This window comes from Anolis sagrei, chromosome 2 (assembly GCF_037176765.1).
Source record: "Anolis sagrei isolate rAnoSag1 chromosome 2, rAnoSag1.mat, whole genome shotgun sequence".
NCBI classification, from domain to species: domain Eukaryota; kingdom Metazoa; phylum Chordata; class Lepidosauria; order Squamata; family Dactyloidae; genus Anolis; species Anolis sagrei.
Window position 1 is genome coordinate 77,028,305 of NC_090022.1, and position 13,760 is coordinate 77,042,064.

The 13,760-nt window shown below is 43.7% G+C and overlaps 1 protein-coding gene across 1 annotated transcript in view; it reads left to right on the plus strand.

The window, feature by feature from the left end:
* The first annotated feature begins 6,546 nt into the window (after positions 1-6,546).
* The window catches only part of ZFYVE28 (zinc finger FYVE-type containing 28), a 32,716-nt gene continuing 25,502 nt past the window's right edge, over positions 6,547-13,760 (plus strand). The window contains exon 1 of the mRNA XM_060765640.2: positions 6,547-6,729. Within this exon, the coding sequence (XP_060621623.2) occupies positions 6,688-6,729 (42 nt within the window). The 5' untranslated portion in view covers positions 6,547-6,687. The remainder of the gene's footprint in view (positions 6,730-13,760) is intronic.

Below are 13,760 nucleotides of genomic sequence, written 5' to 3' on the forward strand. Positions count from 1 at the left end.
GCCTTAAAACCTCAATGCAGCATGGGAAAAACATAAAACCATTGAAAACAGCCATTATAATTTACAGTATTATATCCATTTCAGTTTATCAGTTTGGGTAGTGTTAGGTTTTTTTATTGTTACTTAATGCTATCAAAATGAATTTCTAGACAAAATAAATGTACCACCCTACTTCATTGTGCAAAAATGAACAAATAATCCATGTTTTTGATGGCTGCACCTTGTTGATTGCCATAAAATTTCCTTACAAAAGCCTCTGAATAAGATCCCATGGCCAACTACAATGCAAAGTAAAGAATAGCCAATATCTAGACTCTTGATGTTGGTTGCATCTACACTATTAATGCAGTTTGACACCACTTTAACTGTCTTGGCTGAATGCTTATGGAATCATGGTGCTTGTAGGTTGATGAGGCACCAGTACATTTTTGCAGAGGAGGCTAAAGCTACAACTCTTATGATTCTATAACACTGAACCAGTTAAAGTTGTGTGAAACTGCATTAATGTTACAATGTGAACGCATGCATTGTCAGGGTGGAACTCCCAAAATGCCCAACTATGGCTAGGCCTGGTGGGAGATGGCCAATTAAGATCTGAAGCACCACATTTGCCCACCCTTGTTGCACGGTTCTGTGAAGGTGGACTCAAAATACATCCCATTGAGTTCAGAGGATCTTGGTTTCTGGGAAATGCATGTATGACAGGAGCAGATAACTGTATCAATTACTTGGGATGTTTTTAAGCTCACCTAACATTTTAATATCTCAAACTGGTTGGTATGTCAATAACATAAACTATTAATTCCACTTATGCATAATGTTCATCCATAGATTTTTTCCACTTAAAATTATAGCTAATGAGGGCTTGTTTTACCTAACTGTATATAGAATACTCTAAAACAGGCTTGGGTAAGCTTTGTGAAAGAGAGTGAAAGAGAGAAACGTGCCAAGAGGAAGGCGTGTCAAGCCAACCCCGACCGAGACCGCCTCCCATCTGGAAACCAATGCCCTCACTGTGGTAGAATATGCAGGTCAAGAATAGGGCTCCACAGCCACTTACGAACCCACCCCCAGGACACCGAACTTGGAGGACCATCATCCTCGGACTACGAGGGATCGCCTAAGTTAGTTAGTAAGTAAGTAGCATAAACTATTAATTTCACTTATGCATTATGTTCATCCATAGATTTTTCCACTTAAAATTATAGCTAATGAGGGCTTGTTTTACCTAACTGTATATAGAATACTCTAAAACAGGCTTGGGTAAGCTTTGGCCCTCTAGATGTTTTACCTAACAGTATACTGTTTTACCTAACTGTATGTAGAATACTCTAAAACAGGCATGGGGAAACTTTGGCCCTCCAGGTGTTTTTGACTTCAAGTCCCACAATTTCAGGGCCTGCAGCTGTTAGGGCCAAAGTTTGCCCATGCCTGCTCTAGAATTTACTTCAATACATATATCTGCCCCTCTGTATCTATGGATTCAACCATCCATGGCTTTAAAATATTAAAAAAATAAATCCAAAAAGCAAATATTGATTTTGCCTTTTATATATGGAACCCCATTTTACTGTGCCATTGTAGATAATGGGACTTGAGCATTCATGGATTTTGGTATCCATATGAGTCCTGGAACCAAACTCCAGATGATACCATGGGCCCGCTGTATATTATTTACCTATTCGTTTTTTTAAAATGTGAACTGTTCGGGGGTGGAATTAATTAGGAAGTTATTTTTTGAAAGCACACCCTAAACTGTAACTAGCCATTAAGAGAACTTGTTTCCACTTCCCCTGTTCCTGTACAGTCACTCAGCTGTCTATCTGCCCAAATAATGGCCAACGTCATCTTTTCCTAACAACCAGCTTAACTCCTTATCAATAATACCTGCAGGCTATGAGGTACAAGAATAAATGCTGGTATCCTTTGCCTCGGGGTTGGGAAGTCTGGCCTTTAAAATGTCATGCTATTACCAGCTTTCACTGTCTCTCGTCACTGACCAGGTTGTTTGAACCTGTTCGGAGTTAAAATCTAACATGTGGAGGGTCATAGGCTCTCCCGTCGCCCTTTATATTCAGCTTCTGGATAAAAACAGTACACATTTTCACAGTTTAGTAGCTGTTTGCATCCAGATTCAATATGCAACATTGTATCAGCTTGGACTTAACTAAGTAACTTCTCCTGAGCAGATTCCCCCAAACTTGATGGAAACATCATTCACAGATATGCTGATCATTGGAAGAATGGATCTCCAACACCTCACACTCAGTAAATTAGGTTGTGGGTCAAGTTACGATCATGGCGAAAATGTCCAAGTATGTCCAAAATGTCTAAGAAGGCAATTGTGAATATTAAACAGTTACCTAATTGTAACGGTTTCATATTTATGATAGCTGCTTGGACACAATTTTTATGGAAACATAGAATCATAGAAACATAGAGTTGGAATAAACCCTGTGGTCCATCCAGTTCAACCCCCGCCAAGAAGCAAGAAATCACATTCAAAGCACCCCTGACAGATGGCCATCCAGCCTTTGTTTAAAAGCCTCAAATGAAGAAGAATCCACCACACTCCAGGGCAGAGAGTTCCACTGCTGAACAGCTCTCGCAGTTAGGAAGTTCTTCCTAGTGCTCAGGTGGAGTCTCCTTTCCTGTAGTTTGACACTATTGCCACAACCATAACCTCCCTCCCCATAACCTACTTTACTGGGTGCCAGCTACATGGGGAAAAGACAATCCATTCTTCCAGTGATCAGAACATGACTGAATTGACATTTCCACAAAGTTTGGGGGGAGTCAGGATGGAAGAAGTTACTCCATTAAGTAATTAGTAAAGCTGACTCAGGATTCCAGCCATTTCTAGGCCTTGCTATGGTATCATGTAAGTAGCATTCCATTATTTGTAATGGTAGCAAATCTTAAGCCTCTTACTTACTAAAATATAAGCCTTTGTTGAAAGAGAAAACAGTTAAGTGCCCTCAGGGAAAGGACAATCCGTTTAAAAACAAAACAAAACTGGCAGCATTTGTATGACAAGGTAATTTTCCCAAAGGGCTGGGCTAAAAGAAAGTTCCGGGGTACATTTTATATATATTGAGAAAATAAATGTTAATGAACCTAGTTTAAGCTGTTGCTTCCCAAAGAGTGATAGCAGAGCACTGGCAAAGGAAAGAAGTTATAACTTTTGACTTGTGAAAAACTGTTTTCCCCTCCCTCAATTCTAATTAATTTATTGTTAGAGAGAATATACATTTAGAGTCAGATTGATCTCCTGGGTCTTTTCCTCCAGTTGGTCTCCAATGAGCTGGTATGTTTCTTTTAGAACCTCATCATGTTAGGAGGCAACCAGGAACACATTCATATTCAAAGATTACAGAATGTTTTAGTTACATGATCAAAATCATTTATAGAAATCAAGTAAAACAAATTGGAAAAAAAAAACACTTTCTAGCAGTCTTATTCTTTGTACTACATCAAACATGTTCCAGATGTACCAAGAGCAGGGCCCTGTAACATTTTGAAGTAGAAGTGACTACGTTTATAAGATCACGCGGTGGTGACATCAGCCACTCTTTTCATCATCTGCCCCTATCTATAAAATTTCCAGTTGCCAAATGGATAGTGGTGATCAGCAGAACCGCAGGCAGAAATAGCATACCTCCTTGAGGAAATGTTATAGCATTCGTTCAAAGGTATTGAATATGGGAGGAAAGCAAGATTGTGTGTTATGGCATAAGTCTAACAGTGTGCTTGAAAACGTATTTTATATTTGCTTATAAAAATAAATAATGAATCATAATTCCAAATCTAATAGTATTTATATACAGCGTTCCCTTGCTATTTCAAGATAACTAGCAAAAAAAGGTATGTAGTGCCTTTAAATCTCTCCTAGCTTCTGCCTCACTCTTGGAACGCTATATACATATATAGCGTCCCTACTTCGTGGATTTTCACTTTTCGTGGGTGGTCCTGGACCGTAACACCCACGATAAGCGAGGGAACACTTTATTACTGGACATATATTACTGGTGGCTGACATTTGAAAGTTTGTTTTCAGGCGGAAATGGTGCCCAACTACTAGTTAAATGTGTCTCAAGAGAGAAATGGGATGGCACAGGATGTGTTTGTTGAGCTGGAGTCTATTCCACAGAACGTAGGTAATGCTCCTGGACAATTCAGAAGGTAACCCCTCCCCACAGGCTGAGTATCTACAGTCTCCAAAGAGGTGGCAATAGGGGGCAAGAACTGAAGGCGTTGTATGACCCTGCCAGCCAATTGCTGAGACCATCTTATTTCTGAGACCGCTTTGCCTCATGGGGTGGAAATCCAACAGGAGTAACTTTCCATGTTGCGCCAAGAGCAAGGGAGGAGAACCTGTTATGGTTCAAGCATATATTTGCAATTGCATTGGTGAAGCAATAGCACTCTTTGGCAAAGACCTTGTAAAACCACAACTCCCATGATTTCATAGCATTAGGACATGACTGTTAAAATGGCATCAAACTGCATTAATCCTACAGAGTTGATACCCTCCTAGTTTGAATATGCGCCAAGAGTAGAAGCCACATGGCCAGCACCTAGAGACTTTTGCAAGGCTTAGAAATGCATTTGGACATTGTGAAATGGCAGTTAAAACCTCTTGCTTCTACCTAATAGCTCCTGGCAACTAACCATATCTTAATATATGGTTGGCAGTATTGCATTTTATATGTGTGTGTTTAAGTATGTTGTACCCTGTACTGAGCTGAGCCCTGAGGGGAGGTGGATAATAAACAAATTATTATTTATATAAATAAAAGTGAAAATATGTATGTATGTATCTATGCATTTTGCAGGATGGCTGCCACATCCGAAGAGCTGCATAATGGCCAGCAATGATGGAAGTGGACCAAACTTGCCAGGCAGACCCATCATGGCCGACTTCACATACTGGTGGTGTTTGTGGAGGATGGACACAGGAGCATGGGAATTGTAGCCCACTTGCATCCAGAGAGCCCTTTGGACCGCAGCTTCGATGGATCTGGACCAGGCATGGGCAAACATTACCCTTCAGGTCTTTTGGACTTCAAGTCCAAAACACCTGGAAGGCTGAAGTTTGCCCATGCCTGATTGGACCAAACCTGGCACACATACTCAACTTCACATACTGGGAAGGGTGTTTTTTTTTGGGGGGGGGGGGGGAGGTTGAGAGAGGATGATGGGAGCTGTCCACCCACATGAAAAGACCCATGTGTTTTGAAAATCCATACAGCCACATGTCTCTTTAATGCAGTGGTCCCCAACCTGTGGTCTGTGGACCACCAGTGGTCCGCAAGAACTAAAATATGGTCCTTGGTCTCACTGTTACTACACCATTGCAATGAGAGTGACTGGTCTCGCGAAACCCTCTTATAGTGTTGAGGCTTATTAAATATGGCAAACAGATGGTGACTACTGGATGGCATACGTTCTGTATCAGAAATTAGAGCTGATTTGGTCTATCCAATGCAATTTTCTAAATCAACACTGTAATAACCAAAATGAATCTAAAGTTCACCAAAAACTGCCTTGTAACCCTTTTGGGTTAATGTTGGAGTGTGGTCAAAGTGGTCCCTAGTCAAGTGTTCCCTGGGCAAAGTGGCTCCTAATCAAGTGGTTCCTGGGCAAAGTATTTCCTGGTCAAGTGGTCACTGGTCAAAGTGGTCCCTTGTTAATTAGTCACTGGTCAAAGTGGTCCCTGGTCAAAGAGATCCCTGGCTAAGGTTTTTTTTTTTGTCGTGTCAGGAGTGACTTGAGAAACTGCAAGTTGCTTCTGGGTGTGAGAGAATTGGCCATCTGCAAGGACATTGCCCAGGGGACACCCGGATTATTTGATGTTTTATCATCCTTGTGGGAGGCTTCTCTCATGTCCCCGCATGAGGAGCTGGAGCTGATAGAGGGAGCTCATCTGCCTCTCCCCGGATTCGAACCTGCGACCTGTCAGTCTTCAGTCCTGCCGGCACAGAGGTTTAACCCACTGCGCCACCGGGGACACCTGGCTAAGTCATACCTGGTCAAAGTAGTCCCAGGTCAAAATGGTCTCTGGTCAAGTAATCCTTGGTCAAAGTGGTCCTTGGTCAAAGTGATCCCTGGTCGAAAAAAGTTTGGGAACCACTGCTTTAATGGGATCAGTTATAAAATCCCAAACCAAACAATGATGACCTATTACAACAATAGTAGGGAAAGGAGGAAACCGCAGGGTGGAGAGGGAGGGCGAGCGACGCTGACCACCGCCTCCTTCGTTCGGGAGGGGAGGGGCTCCTGTCCCGGCCAGGCCTTCCCCACACTTCCCTCCCTCCCTCCCACATTTCTGCCAAGGAAAGCCGGCTCTGTATTGGCGCGAGGGGGAGAGCCCTCCCTGCTAGCCCAAAACGGAGAGGGGCAGGGCTGCCAGGTGCGGGGCGAGGGGGGAGCCCCTTCCGAACTCTCGGCTGGCGGGGGCGGGGCCAGGCCCGGCGCTTCCTCCCTCCCTCCCCCTCCTCCTCCTCCTCCTCCTCGCGGGGCGAGGGCGGGCCATGCGTGGGCTCCTCCCCCTGGGCGGAGTCGGGCAGCGGACCCAACAAGTCGGGCGCCGGGGAGGCTCAGGTGTTCTTGGAGGAGCGCCTCACTCACTCCCTCACTCCGCCGCTCGCGGTCTTCCTTCTCTCTTCTTCCTCCGACGCCCGAGCCATGTTGCCCGCCGCCGTCCGGAGGTGGCTCCACAAACCGAAGGTGAGGCGGGGTCTCTAGAAACAGGGGCTCAGGAGCAGAGGGGAACGGGGCGCGCGCGGGAGGGGGGGGGAGTTTCCTCCCCTCTCCCTCCGCCTCTCGCTCGCTCCCTTTGGCCCCGAAGTGCAGGCCTGCTCTCGGAGGGAGAGGCGCTCCCTCTTCGCGCCCCCCCTTCTCATTTCAAGTGGAGCCTTTGTGAGAGCGGCTCCCTTTCCTCACCCCCTTGAGAGGCTCCCTTGAGAGGCAGAGAGTTGAGGTCACTCGAGTTCTCTTTTCCCGCGGAGACAAAAGAATGGAGGCACTTCGACGCCTCAAAGGATGGGCTCCTGCGGGGAGTTGTCACTTGGGGAGAGGCTTTGTCAAGGCACAACTCCGCGAAGAAACGGAACCCGGGACTCGCTCGGGCTCTGAGCGCCGCTGCTGCTGCCTTTGTGTACGTGACTCGGCGTTTGTTTCCTCGCCCCTTGGCCCTCTCCCTTCTCCCTCCATCCCTCCCTCCCTCGTGTCTTCCTCCACCTTGGTGCGCCTTCAGACGCGCAGGGGCGGTGTGTCCCGCGTGGAGACCCGCCGCCGCCGCCGCCGCCGCCTTTGGTCCTTGCCTTCCTTCCTTCGTTCTTTCTTCCGAGCCGGGGCTTTCCTCACTCGGGCTTTCCTTGGGATGTCCCGCGCCTTTTCTCAGCAGCAGCCCTCCGATGATGTCACCCGGTTTCCTAGTTATCAGTTCAGCCAAGTTCCTTATCTTCTCTCTCTCGGGGGGGGGGGGGGGGGGTGTCTCTTCCCGTCGCCGGTCGCCTTGCCGAGCGTCTCATCAAGTTTCCTCCTCACACTCGAGAGGAGGAAACTTTAAATCCCATTTCTGCCTCCTGCAGAGTTCTGAGGTTTGTAGTTTAGGGAGGCTGTTAAAGGCTCCTCCCTAAACTACAAACCCCACCATTCTGCAGGAGGCAGCAACCGGATTTAAAGTGGAGGTCCTATAAGCAAGGGATGGCTCGCTCGGAGGGAGCTTGGTCATGGCTTTTCCCCGAAAAACATCCTGGCATTCCTTTGTAGTCCCCTAGAAGGAAAGGCTGGCCAGGCCTGACCCTTCTTAGCTTCCTAGATCAGAAGGGAGGGGGTGCCTTCAAAGTGTAGAAAAGTTGGTGCAGTGGGTCAGCCCTCTGCACCCAGGAGTTCTGTTCCCACAGCTTGAAATTCTACTTTAAAAATCCACCCAAATAGTGAATCTACCCCCACCAGAAAACAAAGAAACCAACAACAACAACAACAACAACAACAAAACCCACAAAAGCAAAAAAACCCCAATGTATCACTGTATCTTAATTTTTTTTAATGTCAGGAGCAACTTGAGTAACTGCAAATCATTTCTGGTGTGAGAGAATTGGATGTCTGCAAGGACGTTTCTCAGGGGATGCCCAGATGTTTGATGTTTTACCATCCTTGTGAGAGGCTTCTCTCATGTCACTGCATAAGAAGGTGGAGTTGACAGATGGGAGCTCACCCCACTCTTCCCAGATTCAAACCGCTGACCTATCAGTCAGTGGTCCTTCCAGCACAAGGATTTAATCCAATGGTTCCCAACCTTTATTTGACTGGGGACCATTTTGACCAGGGACCACTCTCTCCAACATTAGTACCAAAAGGGGCGGGTTTGGTCAGCTTTGCAGAAAGGAGCGGAAATACAATAAAGTGGAAGGAGATTCATGGATTGGATTTTCGTTATCGCGGCCCACTGCTGGGCCATGGACCACAGGTTGGGAACCATTGGTTTAACCCATTGCACCACCATGGGCTCCATCCTAATAGTTGAATTAATATCAATAGGTCTTTAATATCTGCTGGAGCTTGGTTCAAAAAAACTGCATGGTTATGAAAAAACCATGGATGCCCAGGTTCCATCATCTTCAGTGGTATGGTAAAATTGTGTCATTATATAAAATGGCAAGATCCAGGTTTGTCTCTTGGTAGAGTTTGTCAAAATATGGGAAATCAATGGACATATAGATGGAGAATCAATGGATACAGAGAACTGGTTGCATTGAGTTTAAAAGACTCCTTTTAAAAGTGTGTAACAAGGTGCCCAAAAACAGTATCTGTGGAAATTATCATATAGTAGTGCATGATTTTGTATTAGAAATCCCCAAATCCCCCAACAAAATAGCCACTGAACTAAATGGGTAATACCAGGAGTTACAGCCACCTGAAGTAACTTTTCCAATCTCCATAATTAAAATAAAAGCAAAATTAGGTGGAGACGCGAAGCAGATAAGCAATGTTGCTTTGATTTCAGAAGGCACTCAACAATAATGATGTGGGAATGGCAGTGTCCCTGTCTCAGTTTCTGTGAGGGTTGTGTGCTCAGTTTGCAACACTGGGCTTGACACCAGTTGCTTAGGAGGGTGAGATCTGAGTAACTGGGTGGAGCTGAGAGTGCTGAAGCATGTGTGAGAGTTGCTGTTATGCCATCCCAGCCTTTTGGAAGGGTGAGATTGAAGGTGTGGGTGAGCACAACCGGCTTTGCAGGGAGAATTATTGTCTCTTGGCTGACGGGAGGTTGGCTTCCTGCTGACTTGTTTATGACTCACCTTCCACTCAGCCAAGTACACTAAGGTGTAATTCGGGGAGTGTGTAAACAGAACTGGAGTTTCTTGCTGTTGTCTAGGGCACGGGTGGACAGATGTCTACTCTGTAAGGGTCCTTTTTGTATTAGGGTGGGCCTATATGCTAAGGAACCAGGTGTCTCTGAGCACATCCTCAGCCCAGGTATTTATGGTCGGAATCAAATTGACACATCATTTCACACATGCATCTCTCCCATTTCCTCACAAATGTTGCCATTAGGCTGTTACTCATCCTGCCATAGATTTCAGTGTATCTTCTGCCCACCCTGGTCTCGGGGATTTGCAAATCAGTTTTATATGCCAGAACAGAAATGTATCTGAACATCAGATGTCATGTTTTGGGGGAGCCTTGCTTTCTGATATGTCTTTTGTCTTATGCAAAGAAGGAAGTCCATCTATATTTATAGAGGTGGATTTTAAATGCAATTCATACTTCAGATAATTATTCATGAATGGAGCAATAATATTTGAATGGGCTGGAGTTTAAAGAAAACCTGGGCACAGCCTACAGATAGCTGAATGGGAACATATGGAATCCCATGCTTCAGAATGTGCCTGAGTCCATGTTTGACACTCAAATATTTAAAGACCAGCATATATCGAGATTGCATATAAAAACTGCTTCAACAATGAGAGCGAGTATAGTGTAATGAGCATTGGACTACAGTTCTGGAGGCTAGGGTTCAGATCTCCACTTGGCCATGGAAACCCAGTGAGGGTTTTTTTTTTTCATGTCAGGAGCGACTTGAGAAACTGCAAGCTCCAGGATATTTTGATGTTTTACCAGCCTTGTGGGAGGCTTCTCTCATGACCCTGCATGGGGAGCCAGAGCTGACAGAAGGAGCTCATCCGTGCTCTCCCCAGATTCGAACCTGTGACCTGTTGGTCTTCAGTCCTGCCAGCACAAGGGTTTAACCCACTGCACCACCAGGGGCTCCAACCCAGCGGGTGACCTTGGACAAGTCACATTCTCTCAGCCTTAGAAGAAAGCAAAGGGAACTCCCTGGCCGACCGACTCAAGAAAACACTGTGGTAGATTCACCTTAGAGTTTTCCATAGGTTGGAAATAACCTGAAGGCACACAACAACAACACTAAAAATAACCTAACATCTCTGGGGACTGAATGCTCTCTCTCTCTCTCTCTCTCTCTCTCTCTCTCTGTGTGTGTGTGTGTGTGTGTGTGCGAGAGAGAGAGAGAGAGAGAGAGAGAGAGAGAGAGAGGAACAGAAGAGAACGAAAGGGGAAACCAATTACTTTCAAGTTGTTTTCGATTTATGGTGACCCTATGAAAGAGAGACCTGCAGGTCACGCTGTTATAAATAACCCTGCTCATGCCTTGCTAATTCTGGGCAATGGCTTTATTGGCTGAAGCTTCCTTGAATCCTGTCCTGGAAGAAAGGTCCGGTGTAATAAATAAAATATATAAACAGAGACTTTACACATGTAATGCAGTCTTCTTCTTTTCCTACTGTCTTCCACCCTACCAAGCATTGTTGTCTTTTCTAGTGAACCATGTATTTCCATGACCAAAATATAGCGTTTAAGGGCCCTTCCAGACAGGCCTTATATTACAGAATCTGATCCCAGGTTTTCTGCTGGATTATATAAATCTGTGCTGCCAGATAATCTGAGATAAACAGAAAACCCGGGATATAGGACCTGTCTGGAAGGACCCTCCATTTAGTCATTTTAACTTTTAGAGAATTCAGGTTTGAATTGCTCTGGGACCCATTTATTTACCTTTTTGGAAGTCCACGGTATCGGTATAATATTTCTCCATCATTATGTTTTCAGTGACTGTTCTTGCTACTTTTTTCACTGAAAATATGATGATATGAGTAATCCAGACTTTGGTATTTAATAATGCATATTTATTTATTTATTTGCCATATTTTTATCCCGCCTTTCTCAACCCCGAAAGGGACTCAAGACGGCATTACAAAGGCAACAATTCAATGCCGCATGTATATATAGATCAATGAATAAACAAAAACATTAAAACCAACCCATTTATACTTCAGGATCCTGTCTAGTTTCTTCATAGCTGCCCCTGACTACATTCTGATTAATGGCTGAACTAAGGTTTCGAAAATCTTTTAACTATTCCATTTTCCTCATTGTCTACTTTTAAATGACGTAAATAATCTAGCTGGGACTAATACTTCATTATAGGCCCTGAATACGTTATATGTCTTTCAATGCTGTGAAACAAGAAAACTTCACAAATCATTGTATATAATTATTATCTTGATATAGTTCCAACACTGTTACAATTACATTTTGATCAACACAAACAAGAGCTCACGTGTATCTCCAGCCTTCTCTCTAAATTCTAGTATTTTGATTGCACAGATTTAAAAGTCGTGGGAATCCTTCACACAGTTGCATAAGACAGACGCAGATTACTCATCTCTGTGAGAGGTAGCCACAGTACACAAAATACCTTTGCATGGCCAGTGCTGCATTTCCAAAAATGCTACTGATTGTGTGGCAGTGGTTCTTTCATAAAACGTTTTATCTCCTTTGCTCTTATGAACTCCTGAAAATCCAGTTCTTGTTGCTTTTTTCATGATGGAATTAAAAAAAATGGTTCTTCTCCAATTACCAGTTATAATAGTTGGTTATGAACTTGAGGCCTAAAACTGTTTTTGAGCTTCCTCTTCAAAGATTTCATAATCTCATTAGCTGACTCTTCCTTTTAGGCAGTTTGTATTGCTAAAAAAAACCTGTAAATAGTACAAAGAACATCCCATATTGCTTGCCCTTGCCCACAGTATTCCCTGAGAACAAATGAGAAATGCATAGTAGAGACAAGGTTGTTTTTTTTAAAGGGAAATCTATATGATGGAGGGAGAAACAATTGCCGAATATATTGCAGTACTAACTAAAATACTGAGATTATCTCCTGTGATGTGTGTTTACTTGTATATGTATACCATGTATTTGTGCAACTGTGTGTCAAGGCACACTTTCGTAAAAAATCTGTAATAATGGACCTCTAATCATGCTCATCTGCTTAGTGTTACATTACTGTTGTCATTTGAAGTATGCCATGCTTCTCTGCTTTAATTTGCCACATATCATAATCATGTGTTCGTTGGTGGAAGATGGGATATAATGATTTTCATTCCGTTTCCTACTCTCGATCATTATATAGCTCTGTAGCTTGTAAAGAAGACTTGTAAGTGGAGTTCTTCACACTTACCTTACTACTTTTTATTATGAGCTCTATTTTTTCCCTTGGCAATCCAAAGTGACTTTAAAAAAACCCTAACAAGATACTTCTTGTTGCCAAAGTATAGTGACCTGCTGTAGATGTGACATTTGCTTTGGTGTTGCATGCCTTAAAGTCATTTCCAACCTTAAGAAGGATTCTAAGGCTAAGAGTCTGTGACTTACCCAAGGTAACCCAGTTGGTTTTCATGGCTTGTTCTCCAGAGTCATAGTCCAGTGCTTAAATCACATTGACTCTCAAATGTGGAATTATTCCTTTCCAGAAACCTGCAAAAATGCCAATCTTTGCTTTGAATAGTTCAAATCCCCAGCATGATGAAGAATGACAGAATAAAGCCATATTTGTTCCACAATAGCTAGTAAAATACCCAGTTACAAGATTATTCCTGAAAATTGAATTGGTGTACATGCACCTCTAGCAGAGTTGGTTTGGAATGGCTTATTGGCAGCGTTTCTCAACCTGGGGGTCGGGACCCCTGGGGGGGCGGTTGCAAGGGGTGTCAGAGGGGTCGCCAAAGAGCATAAGAAAACACAGTATTTTCTGATGGTCATGGGGGTTCTGTGTGGGAAGTTTGGCCAAATTCTATCATTGGTGGGGTTCAGAATGTTTTTGATTGTAAGTGAACTATAAATCCCAGCAACTACAACTCCCAAATGTCAATCCTTCCAACCCCACCAGTATTCAAATTTGGGTGTATTGGGTATTTGTGCCAAATTTGGTCCAATGAATGAAAATACACCCTGTATGTCAGATATTTACATTACGTTTCATAACAGTAGCAAAATTACAGTTACAAAGTAGCAACTAAAATAATGTTATAGTTGGGGGTCAGCACAACATGAGGAACTGTATTAAGGGGTCGCAGCATTAGGCTTATGGCATGCTAATGCTAGATCCTTCACTAATATAGAAGAATCCCAGAAGCACTGATGACTAAAAACTTAAATCATCAATTAAAAGAGATGCAGCAAATTATTCTGGAGTGAAGATGTGGGCTAAGGGGTAGTTTATCAGTTTGTAGGGGTTGGTTATTTTTTTTATGCTTTAATCCAGCAGTTTCTAAGTGTTTATAGGTCAGCAACACACCTGGATGATTTTGCGCTTGTCCTGATTTGTTTAAACTAGTAATAGTGAAGTCTTGCATTTTCTGTCTTGGAAGTCCATTCCATTGAACTCCTTG